The 22,543-nt window shown below is 44.5% G+C and overlaps 1 protein-coding gene across 1 annotated transcript in view; it reads left to right on the top strand.

Annotated features, from left to right (window-relative positions):
• The first annotated feature begins 4,946 nt into the window (after positions 1-4,946).
• The window catches only part of GLRA1 (glycine receptor alpha 1), an 82,906-nt gene continuing 65,309 nt past the window's right edge, over positions 4,947-22,543 (top strand). Inside the window, exon 1 of the mRNA XM_060634773.3 lies at positions 4,947-5,630. Within this exon, the coding sequence (XP_060490756.1) occupies positions 5,575-5,630 (56 nt within the window). The 5' untranslated portion in view covers positions 4,947-5,574. The remainder of the gene's footprint in view (positions 5,631-22,543) is intronic.

Here is a 22,543-nt window from a genome sequence, read left to right as displayed (position 1 = left end):
CACTGATCATGACCCATTTGCCATAATTCCTAGCACAGAGAAGGTAGTTAATCAATATTTGTTAAAAACCAAATGAACAACTCTTTTAGTAGAGATGCAAAACCTCAGCACAGTGTCTCACACACACAGTTCGTGTGCAAAATATGTGTACTTTTTAAACGAATGAACCTCTGAGTGAAGGTATATCCTCTGCCAAGCCTTTTTCATGCCAAAACTCCTTGTGGAGGCAGTGAGAGACCCAACAAGAGGAACTAACTGGATAAACATGAAATAGGAGTTAAGGACAGACAGAGCAGAAAGTAGGAAAAAAGAGACTGAGAACGTTTGATGGAAAGATAGGAAAACAGCACAAGGAGATGATGAAAAGTCTCACGTGGATGTCAAGCTGCTGGAACCCAGGATATACATATAGACTTGGCTGCAAAACTAAATTGGGGAGTCTCTGGTCAGAAAGCCAGGGGCTGATCAGTCTTGATATGAGGCCTTTCTTCTTCACTGATCCTACCTCCTCTTCCTTTATTTTAGGTCTCCAGATGAAGGGGTTAGGAGCCAGGACGTGAGAGATGGGAGTCCTGAGTTCTAGATCCTGCTTTGTGGTGATACCTTAGGCCAGTCATTCCAATTTCCTGGCTTCTGTGTGACTAATCAGAAAAATGGAAGGAAAGGTCTCTCAATATTTTATGCATCCACTCCTTATGACTAAAAAATTCTCCCAGGGCCACTGAGATCTCCCAAGTACTTCTGAGGTCACTTCTTTAAAGCACAGAAAACATACTGTTGCTTTGCAATTCAGAAGAAGAAGAAGAAGAAGAAGAAGAAGAAGAAGAAGAAGAAGAAGAAGAAGAAGAAGAAGAAGGAGAAGGAGGAGGAGGAGGAGAAGGGGAAGAGGAAGAAGAAAAAGAAGGTACTAAGTTCATTCTCTAAGTTGGGTTGGGAAAGGCTGGCAATAGCCTCCAGCTTCTTGGAGGAAAGGCTTTTCCATAGTACTATTTGAAGACCCATATTCATCATAATACTTCAGCACAATTAGGCAAGTTGCTTAGTTGCTCCAAATATCTGTCTCTCTTTACAAAGTATCATTGAGGCCTGTCAAAGAAGTCTTGAGATGCCCAGCCCTTTCCTCTGTGAATGTCATTATGGTCAGAGACTTGGCACTGTGTTAATTACATTAGCTGGTTCAGGCCTGCGTAATCTCACCTGATTTTTACCTACCCTTCCCATGCCCTTCATCTTCGTGGGAGCAAAAAATGGTGGAAAGACCCTTCAGCTATAATTAGGTACCTGTATTCTTGTCCTAACTCTGCTACTAGTCTAGGGGGTGAGTCACTGAACCTCTCTGGATATAATTTTCCTCTTCTGTAAATAAAACTGTTGAACAAGAACAGTCTCTAAGACTCTCTCACATGGACTTTTTTCAGTAGCTTCTAACTAGTATCCTTGTTTTCATTTTGCCCCCTCCCTCCCTACACATTTTATTCTAAGCACAGTAGCCAGACTAATCTTGTTAAAATGTTAAGTCAGAACTTGTTACTCCTCTGCTCGAAACCCTCCAATGGGTCTCACTCACAAGTGAACCCAAAGTCCTTACTATGCCCTGAAGGTAGTGTATGCCCCAGCCCCCGAGCCTTCTCTAACCTGGTCCTCTCAACTTCACTCACTCCACCCAGGCACAATGGCCTCCTTGCTATTTCTCGCACACTCTAAGCATATTTCCCTCTCAGACTCTTTACATTTGCTTTCTGCACTGCCTGGAAAGCTCTCCTTTCCCTCCCCCCTCCCCGAGGTTCACATGGCTCATTCCCTCACTTCCTTCAGTCACTTGTTCAAATGTTTTTCTTCTTTTCAGAAAGCACGCCCTGGTCTAACCACCCTATATAAAATAGTGCCTCTGTATCACTCTCTGCCCTGAGACCACTTTCTTCTCTTTAATCCTTATGATTGCCTAATACATCATAAATTGCCTTTTTTTATCTTCTGTCTCCCTCCACTGGGAGATACACTCCATTAGAATGGGGGTCTCTACCTGTTTTGTTCCCTGCTATATCCCCATTCCCTAGCACAGTGACTAACACATAGTAAATGCTCAATAAATATTTTGTGTCATTAATGAAAGAATGAATTGACTCTAGTAATAAGTCTCAGTATAGGTCAAAATGTATTCATACTTGGAAGGGTTCAAATCTGGCTACCTATAAGGGGCCACTCAAGTATTGGAATTAGGCTACACAGAATACTTATCATAACAAATGGACCATCTGCTGAAGCAAACTCACTCCATTCCATTGAGATCTCTGTTTCATAGCATGGTAGTCACAGTAAGATTAGATCTGAATGCCATTTCTTCTATGCAGCTTCTTGTGATGAGATTAAGGGATGTTACTCTCCCTGTTTGACTTAGGCCCAAAGAGATTTGGTCATTTACCCAACATCATCCAGCCTTTTTGAGGCAGAGATAAAACAAAAACATAAATCTCTGACCTCCAAGCCTGCAGGTAGTTTCGATAGTGACCTACAACAAGAGAGAAAGATCCGAGTATACCGCTTATGGGCATAAGAAATACACGAGATATGGGGTAAAAAGTGTAGATTCGCAACCATGAGGAGCTTTTCCCACTGAACCTCCAAAGTGATTTCATGTTCAGAAGTTCAAAGCACTGTTTCTCTTACATACTGTCATATCCCCAAGGCCCAGCACACTCTTACTTCATGTATGCTGATTAAATAAAAGTAAGGGCCTGCTAGAAAACAGGTGCCCCCAGGTAATAATTACTCTTATCTCCAGAACAGCCCAAAACCTTGGAGCCAGTCACACCCACTACAGCAGCAGCAGCAACAATAACAACAACAACAACAACAATAACAACAACACACACACACACACACACACACCCCACATCCCTTCAAGGAAAAGAAAAAGTAACTTCTACATGCTGCATCCCACCTGCCCACACAATCGCTTCCTAGCCAGGTAAGGAACAAGCACAAAGTTGTGACATCACAGTTTGTTTCAGTACCTTCAGGGGTACAAAAATGTCACAGATAGGTGCATACATATATGCCTTTGTGGACAGAGACCATTTACAAACACAAATGTGTAAATACACATATGCACCACACATTTGCTTCAGAATTAGGGTGGCTACGGATCACGAATCAATTTGTACACACAGAAATATACACGTTTGTCTTGCCCAAGCTACTTACAAATGTACACAAATGCATTCACAAGGATAATATTTACGTCAAGGTATTACTGTGAGAAGTAGATGACATTATGGGAAGTGCACACTAGTACCTGATACGTAAAAAGCATGCTAGTAAAGGTTAGTGATAGATATGGGTAGGTAGGTAGATAGATAGATAGATAGATAGATAATATAAATTTTTATCAGACTCCGATGAAAATCCACCTTTAAAGCAAAATTTCCTTTTCAGTCACTACTCAAACTCATGGAAATTCTAAGCAGCCCATTACTGTTCCAGTGTGTGGAAGCCAATAAAAGAGAATAATGTGGGATGTGTAACAGTGGTGTGGGGGATGGGGGTGGGGGAAATCCCTGTTGGTAGGAGGCTGGAGAACAAAGCTTTCCAGGCTTCTTCAGGGAGAAAGCCTGGGCTTGGAGAGACCTGAACTGCTAAGAACTATTCTAGGGAAAATCAACCTCCAAAAACTCAAAAGAAGGCATTCCTAACGCTGCTGAGAAAGAGGGAAGGGTTGTCCCCACTTGGTAGGCTAGGAGGGAGAGACCCCAGAGTCCCAGCCAGTTCAAATCAGCCAGAAAATCCTGCAAGGCTATTAATCCACTAAATTCTGGGAGCTTGGAGAAAATCTGATTAACTCCACCTCCCCAGCTGGGCTCTAGAGTGAAATCTATAGCTAGCTGGTTTCTGAGACTCAAATAAGATGGGAAAGAGAGAAGCAGGAGGAAGAGAAAAAAGGAAGCAGGAGTGGTTAAGTACTAGATACCTGTGTGTATAGCTTGGTTCAATCATTGTTTTGGAACAAGACACAGCTCTCTTAGGCTCTGTTGCCGTAGCTTGTGAAATGTAAACAAAACTGTCTCCTGTCCTGTTGGAAGACTGCATATCTTCCTTATCTCCCCTAAGGGCTCCAACAGTGAGGCCAGGACTGCTCCCTCTTGACGCTGGGAAGTACTCAAAGAATTTCTCCTGTATTTTCCCATTGCAGTGGCCCAGGGGAAGAGAAGCAGTCTTTTATGGACCAGACGTCTTTTTGAAACCTCTCCTTTACTTCTGTACCAAATATTAAAACTTCAGAGCTCTAAAGAAACTCGGGGATCCGGTTCAATTCTTCCCTTTTAAGATGGTATGCTGAGCCCAGAGGCAGGTCCGAACTGGGACCCGTGGTGTTTGTTTTCCTCACATACAACTACATTCTTTAAATATCGAGGCAATATTTTAAGAGACCTCCAGAGATTAACTCCATAATCTCCCCCACCCCACCGCCCGCTTGCAAAGGAAAGGGGAGTCAAGGATCTCGTCCAGCACTTTAAGCGTTAAACTCAACCTAGAGTCTAAAACGCGATTGGCCAAACACTGAGAAAAGATCTGGTTTTCGCAGCCGTGGGCCAATGAGCACCTCGAGTGGGAGGGTTTGAAGATACTAAGGAGTTTTTCCCCCCTTTTTTTCCTCTCCACCCCCTCCCATCGGCCTTCGCCCGCCCCCCTCCCAGCTCCCATGCCGCCAGTTTGTTAAATTAATGCAGTAAGAAAGTCTGAAGATCTGAGGGAGTCCTGGCCAAAGGAAGATGGGCGAGCTCAGAAAATCGAGATGCATCTGAAACCCTGGGCTCCTCAGCCCCGCGGGGTCGCCATGGACCCTGACAGCCCCTGAAACTTGCCCTGAGCTCTCTCATGCCTGCAGCCCTGAGCAATGGGACACCTTTCCTGCAGCGATCATAACTTATTCGGCGGGGACCAGAGAACAGGGATCGCAAGGCGACAACAGACTCGCACGCAGGCAGGGAAACGAGATTCCGGGACTCGGTCGCGATGCGCCAGCCTGGCACATTCTCCGGGATTTAACTGAAGGCAGCACCGTCAATCGCTTCCCCTGGCCCCTAGCCCCCTCAGGCCAGCCCAGGGGCATAAAGCCCTGCTCTCTCTACCCAAGATGCTCGCCCAATCTAACGGTCGGAGGCCAGCGCTCTGATCGCCACAGAAGATTTTTTTCCCTTGCATGGAGCTGGCCGTTTAAACAGAAAAACAGGGGTAAAAAAGAAAATATACCCACCCCCAAACGTGCCTCCCCAGCGCCGCAGGGAGCCAACAGACAAGCTGGAGTTTAACAAACAGCAATACTCTTCGCGCTCCTGAAAAGCAGGGCTGGACGCTCTCCGTGGTGCTGAAACGCTTCACGGCTGCCTCTGTCCGTGGTACCTACAGCCCCCTCGTTCCAATTTCCCCTGGGGCTCTCCCTCCGCGCCCCTGTTCTCCACCTCCCCTTAGCATCTGGATTATTTTTTCAATAGCGCTCGCTGGTTTTGTAAGTGCCAATTTGAAACATTTTTTACCCTCATAACTCGTGGACTACAAAGCACAAGGACCTGAAAAATGTACAGCTTCAATACTCTTCGACTCTACCTTTGGGAGACCATTGTATTCTTCAGGTATGCAATTTTCTACTGACCACATTGCTGTAATGGAAATGGGGGAAAGGAGCACTGAGGCTGACTCTGTCCGTTATCCCTTCATTTTGGGGGGAAGGGGCTGCTGTATACCGCTGCAATCGGGTCCTTCCATCCCCCGCTCCCCCACCCCACCCCTCCCGCAGGGTGTCTGGCTTGTGCGTGGAGGTCTGAGACAGTCGCTGCTCTAGCAGCTGTTTGCCTGTTTTTTTGTGATTTGTTTGTCCTTCCATCTGCTATACCCCCGCCCCATCACTGGCCCCCAGCCCCTCTGCATATTGGCTTTCACTGGGCTGAGGACTTTAAGGGGAAGCTTTTGGAGTTACTCAGTTTAATTAGGACTGCATTCTCTCTAACCGCAGTGCCGAAAACCTCAGCTCTCTCGTCTGGGAGCCAAGTGACAACTAGCGGTGACGGGGAAGGTTGCACTCGAGCTCAATGGACACAGAACATTTAATTTTCTCTCCTTTTTTGTTGTTGTTTTCTTTTTCTGCGTGGGGCGGGGGTGGGGGGGAGTAGGCTGAGGCTTAGTGCTTGGAAACAATAGTGTTATGACCTCAGGTTGTAAAGCCCTGAACTTGGGTGCAGAGTGGATCTACTTAGGAACACATTCTGGGAAAGATTTCCCTTTAGAAACTTTGACTCCCTCCTCTCACCCACTCACCTTTCCAAACTCTTACTTTGTTAGTTGCAGATCCTGAACTGATGGACAATTCTTGTTTGTTTTGTTTAATTTATGTCCGTCCCTGAATCTGTAGCTGAGTTCCCTCATCCGTTATCTCTTCAGGTTAAAATTTTCTGCCTACAGGCTTAGCATTCTATGTTAGTACAAGTGAAAAGTGAAAAATCACCCTCTTCAGGAAGCATTGAAATAGATAGTTCTTTTGTAAGTGGGTGAATCAGCCATCGTCAGAGATGGTTATGATAAATTCCATTTATATGAATTGAAAAAAATTATTCTTCCTCCATGACCCGCAGGGATCATTAATCTTCCTCATTTTAGATACCTGCCTCTCACGTTTTACCATGGCACTGTATTAACAGCCATTTGAAAAGCCCACTCTAAGTTATTTTTAAAAATAAGTAACCACCAAATATTATTCCCATAGTACTCCCATAATAAACCAGCAACTAATTATTGCTTTTCCTTTTAACATTGTGGAGAATTCTGCATATGAATTGTTGGTTTGACTAACCTGTCGGTTGGTTTATTAAATGAATGACTCCTCCCCCAACCCTGGATTATAAGGGTCTATATGTGAACCTCTCTTCATGTCTTTCTCTTGAGATGGAGAAAAGACCCCCTCCTTCCCTGAGATACCCAACGCTAAAGCTTCTAATCTCTAGTTCAAATAATTGTTTGATAGGCCATAGTCCTGCCCACAGCTCAGAATGCAAATAGTCAGGGAGTCAGATAGAATGAAAAAGTGCAACAATCCAGGGCCCTGTGAAATGTAGCTACTTTATGGAGGAAGGGGCAGGAAGTATCCTCTTAATATCAAATCCTTTCTCCCCTACATACATATAGAACTGTAAAATGCCGCGGAGGTGGGGTACTGGGTAACATTTGTATGCAAATTGATTCTCTGTTTGGCTTACCGAGACAGAACTGAACCAGAAAGATTCAAGAGCAAATTAATAGGACCAAGCACATCACCTCCCCCCACCCCGCCACCACACACACACACACCCGACTCCTTTTTTATTGATGAACAGTATGTTTGATTTTCTTCTCCCCAACATTGTCTTTCACAAAAGGGAGACACGGTCTAAAAGGTTTGCATTGTAATCATTTCAAGAAGGTGATGAATCCACTGTGCTCATTCTTTAAGTAAACTGGTGGTAGCCCATCAGGAAACATCACTCTACATCTCCTTCCCCTACATGTGTCAAGGCATATCTGAGCTACAATGTGTATGGGATTCTGTGTTTATAAAGAAAGAAAAGTCATGACTCTGGAGAGCTGGGAAGGGATTGGTACCACTGCACTTTCAAAATATAGGAATGACTACATCATCTGAGGAGTCAATGTTGTTTCAGAACTGTTCTGAAACATAAAATAATGAAGCTAGGAATTGAACTCAGGAAATACCCTCAGCAATTTTTCAGAGAGATTGGGGAAAAAAAAGGTCAAAAGGAGGGAAAGTATTATCCTTGTGTCATTGGCACTTTCATTTCTAACTCTCTCATTTTTTAAATTTTAGGTCAAAATACAGAAGCATTAAAATCTGGGGACTCAATAGAATTGTATGTGGGGGTAAATGGAGACTGGCAGCCTAGCAGGTTCCATGTGAATAACCCTTTCTCCCCCAAGGGACAGGCACCGTGTTGGAATGAGCCAATCCAATCATCTCAGGCACCCAGGTACTACTTAGATTAAATGATGCCAGCTGCTCACCTTGTTGGGGGAAATCTGGGGGCTAGAAAAGGAAAGGCCATCAATAACAGAGGTGCTGCTGCATTAGTACATAACCAGCGAAATGGCCATAATGACAGTAAACAGTAAAACAAAACAGCAGTCAAAGTGAGGCAGAAATCTCGTATGGTGCCAACACAGAGAACGCATTCAGGCCTTCAAAAGAGCTGACAGGGAGAGAGACATAGGGTACTGGGACACAAACAGCATTGCAGTGCTCATCAACTGTGACCCCATAAGTAAAATGAGGTGATTTGGCTGAAGTTCCTGCTTTGGTATTTTAAAAGCCTATGGTTCTAAAACCATGAGTGACATCCTAGGATTCGATAACCTAAATTTTGTCTCTTTGTTTGCAGTTGGAGATGGGGCTTTATAGCCAGACTGGCCAAAAATAATAAGCAAAGATATGGTTTTTGGGGGGTTTTTTTAATGGTAGAAGCACATTCCTTTCAACCTCCTTTGCAAGCCAAAGGGAACTTGCTTTGATTCACAGAATGCTTACCTTCTAGCTTATGGCTGGAAAGGCCCAGGAAGACCCCAACATTTTTTATCTTCTGGGTAATTCGTAGCATATAACTGTGTTTCTCAGTCTCGGCACTACTGACATTTTGAACTGGATAATCTTTATTAGGAGGGCTGTCCTGTGCATTGTAAGATGTTCAGCAGTACCGTGGCCTCGGTGACATCCCCTCCCCCCAGTCATGACTATCAAAATGTCTCCAGACCCTGCCAAAAATCCCGGGGTAGGGAGTACAAAAATTGTCTGCAGTTGAGAACCACTGGTATCGAATGACCAAATTCTTAATCTGCTGTTCCGATGTCCTAATTACAATGGGGAGGAAAGTCTAGTTTCCTTGAGAACATGCCCCCCATGAACCACACAAATCACCCCAATGAAGCAAAAAGGGACCTAGCTCATGCTTGCAAAGGGAATAAAGGGAGAGGAGATAAACCAAGTCTAACCCATGGATGGTTTTGCCATGCTTCCTTGCACAGGGCTTTGTGCTGAATATGGCATTCATTTGTTAAGAAAGGTCACTAAAATCTTGAAGGAAAGATGTTTCTATTCACACAAGGGTCAAGAGGAACATGGCGGATAGACTGTTTCATATCTGGGTCCTGGAAACCCATCCAGTTGGAAGGTAAATGAGTTTTCTTTTGAGGTGCCCCCTCTGGATCTCTTCCTCCCAGTAGCATAGCTGTATTTTCCCTCAAATCTTACCCGCTGCGTTTTGGGCACTGCAGAAAGCATTTAAGAGCTTCTGAAATGGGCCAAGGACTTTTTTCCTGAGGAAAGAAGTTCCTTGGGCAAGCTTGCACCAGGCCCAATCAAACTGTCAGTCTACCCTCTTCTGGGGGCTTAGGAACCTTGAGTAAGAGAAAAGAAAACATCACATTTTTTATTCCCGAAGGATAGCTTAGATACGGCCCCTAGGCTGGTAAATAGAGTTATGAATTGGTGCATAACTTCTGTGTATTTGCAAAACTGGTGATGACCTATCAGGGGATATTTAGGGAATTTATCCCTGAGACCAACTTAACTACGAAAGAGGTTGCAAATGTGGTGCAGTGGAGAAAGCAGTTAGGCTAGGATTTGAAAGCCCCCTGTTCTAAAGTGAGCTCTGCTCCCATCCTGCAGCATGGCTTTGATAAGACTCTGCATCATGGGGACTCAGTTTGCTTACCAATCAACTCAAATGACTGATTCCAACACCCCTATGTTGCCTCCAGCCTGGGATAAGGTCTTTGTGAAAGACAGAGGCCCACACCCACAAAGGCTCAGAATGAACTTGCTTCAACACTGACGCTGCCTTCATTTCTTCACTAGGCATTTATTTATCATGTATTTATGTGTCCAGTCCCAAACTCTGCACTCTATGGGGGACACGGAGGTAACAGATGCCACAGTCCCTGTCCTTGCAGAAAGAGGAGACACTGCTCCCTTTAAAGCTACATTAAAAACCTCTTTCCTTCTTCAGAGGGCCCGCAGAGCTCCTCTCCCGACAGCCTGTGTACGCGTCCTGCGACAGCATCGCATTTATGTGGGCGTCATTAACTTTATTTCCTTCATCAGCTGGCAGAAGCCAGAATGATTTTTAAGACGGATGGCACTGTCTCCCGCCTGGCCATCTTGACGCTATTCTGCAGGTTTTCTGCTGCTTTAGGCAAAGCGGACTTGGCCCAAAGGGCAGGAGACCTGGGATCCAGAATTTAGCTAGTGGCCTGACCTTGACAGGGTTCCATGACCTTTCTGGCCCTCAGTTTCCCCAGCTGTAAGATGAAGGGAATCAACACATCAATCTCTCTAAAATCATTTTTAACTGTGCCAGTTAAGAATTGTCCTCCTCCAATCTACATGATAGAATGCTTTTGGTTAAAAATATTGCCTCATATTTCAATTGTTATATGAAGTAGTGACATTGCATTATATGCAGATTCAAAAGTCTGAAAGAACTGAGGACCTCATTAAGCAACTTCACTCTGGAGGGTTATCACATTCTAGATACGATTATTAACAAATTGCATGGCTATGTCTCTCTCCCCCAGGAAGTGCTTTGGACGATGAGAAAACATGGTGTTTGATTACTGTCCCCATAGATCTGAAGAGGAGCATGAAAAGAGACCAAAAGTTTCTATACTTTTACCAGGGATTCTATTTCGGTTTTTTTCCTCGCCCATAAAGTCTACGCTTTTAAAATTTTGTTAACCAAATCCTATACACCATTAACTTATTTTCCCCATTTTTATTAATCAAAGGCATCCATAACTGCCTTTGATAATGTTCAGAAATACTAAACATTTTGGTATAGACAGTGTCGCCACACTGAGTTGACCTAAGAAAAAAAACAAAAGCAAAGACACGTGATGCCTTTTAGTTAGTCCATAGAGCTTTGTCAGAAGTAAATATGCAATTTGTTAGAGTCTCTGAAATGTTTAAAATGGATTCCGAATCCTCATTACTATTTCATGAACCCCATAGGTATCCAGGGACCCCATTTGGGAAACATTAAATTTGATTTATTCTATATAGCTCCAAGAGAAGAACTGGAGCAAATTAATGGGTAATTATTTTACTGTACACACACACAAATTCTAGCTCAATGTAATTTGGAACTTTCTGGCAGATTTGTCAAGTGGTGCAATGGGCTGCCTCAGTGGTAGTAAGGGTCCCTGTCACCGGAGGAATGAAGGCAGAGAAACCCACCTCCCATGAGAGATGTAGAAGAAATCCAAGCTGCTTTTGAGGATTGAGATTTATAATTTACTGCAAAAAAAGTAAATGAATGCAGGTCAGGGACAAATCTTTACAATACTTATATTCCCTCTTTTCCTGATCCCCAAATTACCCTCCAATCTTTGTAAGCTCTCTGGGTACACCCTAAACACACATTCACTCATAACTTTTCCTTCTTTAAAATGGACTGGTGACGAATAAATTGGGCAATGAATACACACACACGATGCAACAAAGGATTATTAAAAGAAACCACCTGGTTATGTAAGAGGCTGGTTTTAAGAAATGAGAAGGACCTCAGACTAAGAAAATGTCAGAGCCAAAAAAAGACCCCTAGAAAATGCACTGGTCTACAGACAAGTCCACAGGCACGGCTCGTGTTCACAGGACCGATGGCCTGTATGGCTGAAGGCCTCTCAGCCCCGAACTCCCGCTGTCCCTTCTGAACCAACCCTCTGGTAAGCCCAACACACAACTAGCAAATGCATTCAGAAAGCACATTAGAAGGGAACAATGCCCTGAGATGCTGAGGAGACGGACTTATCCGCACAGTGCCTATGTTTTGTAATGCAAGCTCTTATGAGGGGTGCTGAGGCCCCAAAGCCTTTGAAACTCCTTATAAAGGATCACTTTGTGGTTTTCTGAAGTTGATATTGTCCGAGTCTCCCGAGGCTAATTCAGTGCAATTAGATTACCACTCTCCGCCTTTGGATTCAGCTGTTTTTCAGTGTCCGTTGCTAAATGAGTTTACCGTCTTAACAGGAAGCTGCTGACAGTCATTAATCCCAGCCGTGAAATGGGCAGCGTTCTCTCTTGCTTCGGGTACTGGGCAACCCACAGGCACCTAGAGTATAAGCCTCTACTCCCTTCCTGGCAAGGTCCGTCCTCAATTTCCTTCCCATTCACCCCCAGAAAACCACACTTTCCCTTCAGTGAGTCTTAAGTACCAACAGAATCATGGAAACTTAAGGCAATTCTAGAATTCAACAGCTCTCCAATCTAGCAGTGAGGGGCTTGTCAAACGTAGAGTTTCCTACCACCGTACCAGACTACTGAAACAGGATCCTTCAGGCGGGGGACCCAGAAACCTATAATGTTACCAAGAGTCTCAAACTTTAGTGTGTGTATGAATCACCTGAGAATCTCAGTTAGATGCTGATTCAGGCTCAGAAGGTCTGGGCTGGGGGCGGTGAGAGTCTGCATTTCTAAGAACGCCCAGGTGATGCTGATGTTTCCATGGACCAACAGTTTGAGTAGTAAGGTTCTAAATGATCCTGGCTAGGGACCCCTGACATAGATCAACCCTTTTATTTTGCAGATGAAGAGAGGATAAATAACTTTCTTAAGGCTACAGCGTGAATGGCAGAGCTCCCAAGGTCCTGTGGGATTATGTTCATCCCCCAAACTTACTCCCCTGCATGTCATCTCTAAGGGCTGTGTGCCCTCGACTCTGCCACGGCACTTTCCTTCCTTTGGCAGTCTCACACGCCGTCCTCCCTCACAGACACAAACCTCAAACAGCTATCCCCATTCCCTAACTGGTGGGTGGCCTGGGCCCTGAAGTCCTAGCACACCAAAAGCGCCCATTTACGCAGCCAGGCACTCTAGCCATGTGATGCTGGATAAAGAGAAGGGGCACCTGAAGAATGGGCTTTAAATCCGGGCACCGGGGGTGGGGGGTGGGCGGCCTAGGACGTAGCACTGCGAGTCTCTCGGGACTGATAGAGGAAGTAGATCAAGGTGATGAGAGGAAGGAAATCTGGTTTCTTTCTCCAACGATGACCCAACATAACTAGAGTATTGTTTAGGACTCCCAGATGTTCAGACACCATTGCCCCATTCTACCATCTGTCTGACCTCGGGACCACGTCCTTCCTTCTTCTCTACCCACTTTGACCTCTTAACCTTTCCGCAAAGCACATTATGATCGTATACATCAAATAAAGTAACTGCTATGATCTTCGGCCTTTGTGAGCTGCGTGTTGATGGTGGTGTGCTCAGTTCTGCAACACTGCCCGGCTCCAGAGGAATGCGGCAAGTCCGCTGCAACCCTGGCTGCCGGGCAGACGTGCAGCCCTCTCTTACAAGAGCACTTCACAGTTTAAGGAGCGTTTCACGTTCACGATCCCATGGGAGCTTCCCAATCACCTTAAAAAACAGATATGAGACAGCGGTTACTATCCCCATTTTAGAGTTAAGAAAACTGAGGTTTGGAGAAGTGACTTGCCAAACACCCTGCTGTTACTCTCAGGGTAAATCCAGGATTCAAATATAGATCTCCTTTCTCCTAGCTCACCACACCGTCATATATATATGCAATATATATATATATATATATATATATATATATATATATATATATATTCCTAAGCCACAGCCCTGGGGAGCCGGGGCGTTTATCAGGCTAACAGCCCTCACCCTCTGCCAGTGGACTGCAGTGGGAGGGTGGCAGGAAGCACCTGACAGGAGAGCTGGGAATTTCCCATCAGGCCTTTAGTTCGACAGTCATATTCTTCTGATTCTGAGCCAGATACGGATTTCCCTTTCTCTGTTTCTGATCATTTTTAAATGTACAATATAGGCATATATTCTCTTTTTAAAAAAATCTAATACTAGACTTAAGCTTAAAACTCCCCCTTTGATATGATCTCCAGGTCCCTCCCAGCTTTATGTTTCCTTAAGGGGTATTGTACTTGATCATTTTTATTCATATATGGGTGTGCATGCGTAGACGTATACATACACACATGTGGGTATAACTATTGAAATATATACGTGTAGACTATCATTTCATGGAATTATATTGCCTATATAATTCTGCAATTCGTCTCGTTCGCATCTCCACAGGTCTTGGGAAGCTTTACCTGTTGAGGCACACAGCTCTCACCTCATTCTTTTAACTATTGCAAACCATTTCATGTTGTGTGTATTCCATTGTTTTCCAGCCATCCCCCCCACTGATGGGCATTTATACTTTTTTTTCTAAGTTTTCCACTGCCATCAGTGCTGCAATAATCACAGTGTACCTACATCTTTGTGAACACATGTGACATTTTTCCAGGAAGATAACAAGAACAAGCAATGGAACGGCTGGGGCACAGAACATGTGCATCTTTTATGCTAATAGATACTGCAGTCTGCCATTCCTTTCTTCCTGAATCTTCCCTCCTCGCTCTCTGGTGCTGCTCCCTCTCAGCCTGGGCTGTAACAATGCACTAATAATAGTTGTTACTATTTATTGAACATTTATCGAATGCCAGGTACTGTGCTAGCAACATCACGTGCCTCGTCTCGTAAGCCCACAAAAACCCTTAGACAGAAGTACTAGTATATTCCCATTTATAGGTGACAAAACTGAGGCATAAAGAAGTTATGTAATTTGCCCAAGCTAAGACCACTAGCAAGAGGCAAAATCAAGATTCAAAACCAGGCTGACTCCATAAAACACTCTTTTTTTTTTTAATTTTTTTTTAACGTTTATTTATTTTTGAGACAGGGAGAGACAGAGCATGAACAGGGGAGGGTCAGAGAGAGGGAGACACAGAATATGAAGCAGGCTCCAGGCTCTGAGCTATCAGCACAGAGCCCGACACGGGGCTAGAACTCACGGACTGCAAGATCATGACCTGAGCCGAAGTCGGCCGCCCAACCGACTGAGCCACCCAGGCGCCCCCATAAAACACTCTTTTAACCACTGCACTGACACTGTTACTCCCAGAATGAACCGGGAGGGGGAGAGAGGGGACTGAACTGGACGAGAAAGACAGAGGTAGAAAAGAGATTAATTTCCCTCTCTAGATGATCAGGAGCTCATCTGTTTCCGAGGGCCCATCTCTTTCTAGATCATAATAAAGTTAACATACATCCGTAAGTAGATGAGTTTTCAATCTCCACCCTTCACACGGGAGGGGAATGGCACTAACTCCCACCCGCGTTCCAGAGGGTCGTGGTTGGGGCTCTAAGGGCAGACAGGTTGCTGCAGCCTTTTCTTCTTTATGCACCTGCACCTGCCTCGTGACGAAAAGCGCTCAGATAAAAGAGCTATCGAGGGTTCTGCGAGAGAATTTCTGACCTGGTGGGGAGGAAAAGGAGAAAGCCAGCACCAATCCTGGCCCTTTTGTTTTTTTTAATTGTTAATTGCTGGCCCTTAGTACTCAGAGCAAAGCCTCACATCCTAACCCACAAACACACAAGACCAAGAACACCAGTTTCCTTTTACCTTCCCTGAAGGAGGTTGGAGATACAGCCCGAGCTCCAGCCCTCACCACAGGCTCCAAATTTGCCTTTCCCAAAGCACACCCAGTGATGGGCTTCTCAGAACATCCCTGGGAGGGGAGGGGCTGGGTTGCTCCGTCGGTTAAGTGTCCGACTTCAGCTCAGGTCATGATCTCACAGTTTGTGAGTTCGAGCTCCACATTGGGCTCTGTGCTGATGATTAGAGCCTGGATCCTGCTTCAGATTCTGTGTCTCCCTCTTTCTGCCCCTCCTCCACTCGTGCTCTGTCTCTCTATCTCAAAAATAAATAAACTTAAAAAAAAAAAAAAGAATATCCCTAGGCAGGGGAAACCGCACCCAGGGCCACAGGAGGGTGGCGGGTGGTGGGAGCAGAACAGGGCCAGGAGGCAAGGACGGGGCCAGCTCTCCCATCATGAGCTGCACTCCAGACCTGGCCTGTGGGAAGCCCAAAACTGTTGCCTCAGACACCTGTTTTCAACAGCTCTCTGAGTGACACCAGAGACTTCTCCAAATGTATCCCTAGCAGGCCTGCTGCTAATAGCAGAAAAAAACACAATAAAAACAAAGTCTCCAAATATCAACCTTGAAATAAACTTGCTGGTTTGTTTACATTATAAGCATTCCATGTTTGCCATAAAATATTTAAATCACATGGGGAAATATGTTTAAAACTAAAATACACTGAAATCTTACCCCCTAGGGTAAATTACTCAACAGTTTGCTATTCATCCTTCCAGATGATTTTAATAACATAATGACCAAACCATGAGTGCTCGCTTTGTGCCTGACATCTTTCTAAAAGCTGAATATGTATTAACCCATGGAAGCTTCAGAACAATCCTGTAAAGCATTATTCATCCCATTTTATAGATGAGGTTACAGAGGAGGAAACAGAGAGGTTAAATAATTTTCCTAGGGTTACCCAGCTTGGAAACAGCAGTGCAAGATTGAAATCCAAGCAGTCTGGCTTCAGAGAGCCTTCAACTGCCATGTTCCACTAGTGAGCATTTCTGTTCTACAAAAATGGGATTATACTAAACACCGTGTTCTGCAACTTACTTTTTTTCACCCAGCAATAAGTTGTCAGTGTGCACACAGATGCGTCTCATTCCTTTTTGCATTTGCGCTGCCCTTTGCTGAGAATGCCAGGTTTGGGCAGGACATGGCTCTCAGCTTGTCGCTACAGAGCCCCTACCTCCACTTCCAGCTCCTTGCCTTCCCACAAACCAAATTCCAGCCCAAACTGAACTTCTCATTGGTCTCTGTAATATGCCCACTCTTCTCATCCCTGTACTATTCTCACATTCTTCCCTATCCCTCCATAAATCGAGAAACTCCCCGCCCCCCCACCCTTCATTTCAGCCCTGAAAGGCACACCAGCCAGCCCCAGATTCAAGCTAATTTGATTTTGAATCCTGCCTCTGGCACTTCCTTGCTGTATGATCTTGGCAATTTACCCAACCTTTCTCATCTTAAAACTGTTCCTCATCTTAAAAACTGAAGACACAGTTGAGTGCCTGACTCTTGGTTTCAGGTCAGGTCCATGATCACATGGTTCGAGCCCCACATCAGGCATGGTGTGTTCGAACCCTGCATCCGGGTCTGCATGGACAGCGTGAAGCCTGCTTGGGATTCTCTCTCTCTCTCTCTCTCTCTCTCTCTCTGCCCTTCCCCTGCTCATGTTCTCTCGCTCTCTCTTGCTCTATGTTTCAAAATAAATAAATAAACTAAAATTAAAAAACTGAAGAGAACAACTTCACCAACAGATAAATGAAGTTACCTTTCAAGCACTTTTTCCGTGCAGAACTTAAGCCTTTAACAAAGGACAATCCCTTTTCCACTTCCCTAAGGTCTTGTCCATGCCTCAAGATCCACCTCTAGCCCCACTGCCTCTGTGAGGCAGCCCCTGGACTGCCACCAGCCCCCTAAATGGGTGTAGACCCTCCTTCCTAAATCCTCTTGGAGAAGTAGGCATTACCCTTGGTGCTCGGTTTACTCAAAGTGCCCTTACATACATTTGGGTGCCCTTCTGACTTCCCTACTGGACTGTGAGCCCTTCAAAGGCTAGGAACTGAATGAATTTTGTGGTACGTGTGGAAAGGGCAGCAAGAAAAAGAACCCATCCCCTGGTGCTTCCCAGAATTTTCACCTTGTTCTCCCTCTTCCTCATAGACAGCATCATCCCAGCGGTTCATATATATTAGGTGTTCGGTGCTTGTTAAGTTGAATTACTTTGTCCCCACGTGCCTGCTCCCATCATCTTCCTGTTGGTTCTACAGAAGCCCAGGACCGGAAGGCTTCCAACCAGCCAACCCCGAAGCACTGCTGTGTCTCACCGTAATCCCTTTTTCCTCTAAGAAATGAGTCACAGTGAGAGGGAGCTGGACTCGGCAGCTCAGCCCTGGCTCAGTAGCCATTGCGGTGAGCTTCTCAGTTTTATCCTCGCCGTCTGGCTGAGCAGGTTCTAACTCCAGGCCCCGAAAAACACCTGAGGCATCACAGCTAAAGTTGCTTCCCACCATGACCAAGGTCTGCAGAGAGGCCCCTTCCACAGGACAAGGCAAACTTTCTAAAACAGTTTTTAGTTGTGCCAAAAGCATGAACTTCGGTAGAGATAGTTTTCTTGATGTGACCTAAAACACTCAGTAGAAAAGAACAATTCTTGACAGGAGCCAAGAAAGGACTGCATCATATCCAGAGCAAAGGGGCTTGGAGGAATTCGTTGAATAGGCCTTGGAATATAGAAAGCTACACTTCCTGAAGAGGAGGGTGACATGTTTCAATAAAAGGGGTAACCCCATGCTGCCTCAAGTAAGACTGCACTAGGTAAAGACTATGGGTCTTTCCAGCATAATTCTTAAATTTTTTTTAAGTTTTATTTTTATTTTTTTTAGTGTTTATTTTTGAGACAGAGAGAGACAGAGCATGATCAGGGAAGGGGCAGAGAGAAAGGGAGACACAGAATGTGAAGCAGGCTCCAGGCTCTGAGCTGTCAGCACAGAGCCCGACGCAGGGCTCGAACTCATGAACTGTGAGATCATGACCTGAGCCAAAGTCGGATGCTTAACCGACTGAGCCACCCAGGTGCCCCTGCATAATTCTTAAATTAAGTTGGCTCATAGAACACCCAGAAGTTAAAAACTCTTGGGAATCAGTCAGATATATTCTAGAACCCTAGTTATATTACTTGATTCCTGTATGTCCTGGAGAAAGATTGTTTTTAGGACTCCTGAGCCTCAGTTTTCATCATCTGTAAAATGGCAATGATTAGTATCAGCCCACACTGAAAAATCACCTGAAGGATTAAATGGGAGAAGGCATGGAGAGTGTTGACGTGTGACACACAGAAATCGTGCAAAGCAGGAAACCATGATTACTATATTACAAGGGGAGAGGTGCAAAGCATTGTGGGAGCATAAAGAAGAGTGTAACTCTGCCTGGAGGTGGGAAGACAGCAAAAAGTCGAAGGAGCCAGGACACTTAAACTGGGCCACAAAGAATGACTAATTCACCAGGTGGCAATGAGTGCCAAGAGAGACTGTCGCAGGCAGAGAGGAAAGGCTTGCCGAACAGGCAGGCTGGAGGATGTGGAGATCAAGGGCACTGGATGGGCCAGCTGTCCACTGTTAACCAGGCTCAGTCCAGTCCTGCAATTCTTTGTTCTCTCCCAGTGGGCCTTTTGTCAACTGGAAGCCCAGCTGAGAGTAGACAATTTGCTCATTATCCAAAAAATATTTCTTGAATTCCTGCTATAAGTCAGTGATTGTTCTAAGTACTGGGGATAGACACAGTGATGAACAGAACAGACGTAGTCCTTACTCTCATGCAGCCTAACGTCTAGACGGGTCTACAAACAAACAGCTTGGGAAACCACAGACTTTCAGATCATGGGCAGTGCTACAAACCCAGTTAGTCAGATGATGGGACAGAGAATAATCCATTGGAGTCCACCCCAGGCTGCCTACACTTGCACACATCACCTCCCTTAAGACTTACATCCTAGGGAGATGGGCAGATGGGAAAAGTCCACTTCCTTTTACTGATGAGGAAACTGAAACCCTGAGAGGAGCAGTGATTCATCCAAAGTCTCGGCCAATAAGTGCCAAAGGCAGGTGACCTCATTCTATGCAGGAAAGTCAAAAATATCCGGGACAAAAGATGAAACGGGGGGCGGGGGGAGAAGTGTAGAGAGAGTAGCAAAATGGTGTTTACGATAAGATCCCATTTTTATTTTTTTAATGTTTTATTGTTCTCATATGGGAAAAAGAAGTCTAGAGAAATGGACCCGAAACTGTTCATAGTTGTTATTATCTCTTGAGAATGAGACTATGGGGGGCTTTTCTTTCCTACATTAAATATTTTGGTAATGCTTGAATGTTTCACAATAATGTATTACTTTTGAAGGCTAAAAAAATAGATTTTCTATAAAGAGATATCAGAGAGAATGGGAACACAATCAAACCTAGAGCCAACCTAAATAAAAGACACATGTACCAGGTAGGGAAAAAAGACTTTTGCAGTGGTCTGAACCAGTGCCCAGTTGATTGGTTTTCTCTGAATAAAAATGAACCTAGAGGCTGAGTCTGTTTGGTGTGTTTGGAAGAATTTTCTGAGCAAACAGAAGTAGGTTTTCCTACCGAAGTCACTGTTCTAGAAGTAAGATGTCATTGGAAAATGGAAGGCCAGAGTTACATTATAGACTTGGGTTTTTAGAACCAGTGATAGATGGAATATATTTTCATCGGCATGATTGAAGCCCTAACCAATTCTTTTTGTAATTTCATAAAATCCTCATGGCCTTAAAAAAAAAAAAAGTTAGAGATGGAAAGAATTATCTGACCCAATCCCTTCAATTCCCAGGGAGGAAAAGAGGCCACAGGGAAAAGGATTTGTCTAAAGTCAACAGTGAATTGATGCCCAGCCCAGACAAGGACCAAGGACTCTAAGTCTCTTTTCACTATGACAATTTTCCCTTACACCTAAAGACTGTTCCACTGGTAGTGTGCATGACAAATTTCAGTGGTACAGGATAATTTTCTTTTATTTCACTAATCATGAATTTTATTTTACTAAGTACTAGAATTTATCCGTTTCATTATAATACTAGTAGTTTATATTACTAAAAACTCAAAGGTAAATTAGGGGCGCCTGGGTGGCTCAGTTGGTTAAGCATCTGACTCTTGATTTCGGCTCATGTCATGATCTCACGGTTTGTAAGTTCAAGACCCGCATTGGGCTGTTAGCACAGAGCCTGCTTGGGACTCTCTCTCTCTATGTCTCTCTGCCCCTCCCCACTCACACTCTCTCTCTCTTTCTCTCAAAATAAATAAATAAACTTTTTTTTAATGTTTATTTAAGAGAGGGGGGTAAGGAGCAGAGAGAGAGAGACACACAGAATCCAAAGCAGGCTCCAGGCTCTGAAGTGTCAGGACAGAGCCCAACATGGGGCTTGAACCCACGAACTGTGAGATCATGACCTGAGCTGAAGTTGGACACAACCAACTGAGCCACTCAGGTGCCCCTTCACATGCTATTATTTAATTTACCTTTTTAAAAAGTTTATTTATTTGTTTTGATGGGGTACCTGGGTTATTTTGTTGGAGCGCCTGGGTGGCTCAGTCGGTTAAGCATCTGACTTCAGCTCATGATCTTGCAGTTTGTAGGTTCAAGCCCCACATCGGGCTCTGTGCTGACAGCTCAGAGCCTGGAGTCTGCTTCAGATTCCGTATCTCTCTCTCTCTCTCTCTCTCTCTCTCTGTCTCTCTCTCTGCTCTCCCCTGCTCAGGCTCTGTCTCTCTCTCTTTCAAACATAAATAAACATTAAAAAATAAAAATAAAATAACAGCATGTGAATTGGGCAAAATTGGTCATATGCTATGCAAGCCATTTGGGTTTCAAGAATGCTGTTCTCCACCATTCCATCTTAAACACTGCCCTTGGACTGAATGGAAAATGCCAGAAGGACTTGTGAAACCCAGTCAGTTCTGAGCAAAGCCTAACTACCTTTAAGTCTCAAATGGCTTTTCAGTGTGAGTCATGGACATGGGCTGCTATTTGAATTTAAATAGTTGAAGGAAAGATGGCACTTTTGGGTAGTAAGTAGGCACACTCAGCAGACAGCGCATGCATAGCAGGGACAGGGTCACCAACAAGAACCTATTTAAACTACAGTTTTCTATTCCCTTCTCATGTTAAAACATCTGTGCTCCCACCCTTTGCCTTATGAACAGAAATTCCTCTAAATAATGTTTATAATATTATCTGATAACATGAATTTAGAATCTACTATATGCCAAGAACTTTTCTAAAAGCTCCAGATGCATCAACCATTTAATCTTTAAAGCAACTCTATTAGGTCAGTACTGTTACCATCCCCGTTTTGTGGACGAGTACACCAAAGCAGTGATTTTTACCAATCTAGGATACCTTGAGCCCAATCCATTTCAAAGTCTTCATAGGCGGGAAGACATTGCACAAACCTCTCCAGAGAGGTGTAGGGGGAGGGTGGAGAGAGCAGAGGAAGAAAACTGAGAGACTCATCCCAAGTCATAGCCCTTCCCATGAGGAAAGAGGTGGGGAGAACTTGACAACACATTTCCCCTCAGTTCTGCCACCGAAAGTCCTGATTTCCTTTCCATCCGTCACCATTTGTCTCATGAAGAGACAAAAGAGAATAAGAAATAATATGGCGCAAGACATAAAATGTGGGGAGGGGAGGGGTGTCAAAATGAGAGGGTGAAGAAAAGGAGAGACAAACAAAGTGATCAAGAGGGAAGAGCGCTAACTCAGGTCTCCTCCGGGTTCGGCCAAGAACTCCCTGTGTAAGTCTCCCTCCCTTTCTGGTCCACAGTAGTCTCATTTGTAAAATGGACGAGAGGACTGGACTAGCTGACTTTTAAGATCTCTCTCAGCGCCAACAGTCTAGGTTCAGAAACACATGAAGGAAAAGGAAGAAGGCAGAAGGCCAGAAGGGGAGAGAAAGGTAGGTAGGAAAAAGCAAATGCTAAG

The sequence above is a fragment of the Panthera onca genome, chromosome A1, assembly GCF_046562875.1.
Source record: "Panthera onca isolate mPanOnc1 chromosome A1, mPanOnc1 haplotype 2, whole genome shotgun sequence".
In the NCBI taxonomy this organism is placed as follows: Eukaryota; Metazoa; Chordata; class Mammalia; order Carnivora; family Felidae; genus Panthera; species Panthera onca.
Note: the sequence above shows the minus strand (reverse complement) of the source record. Positions and strands in the feature narration are given on the sequence as shown.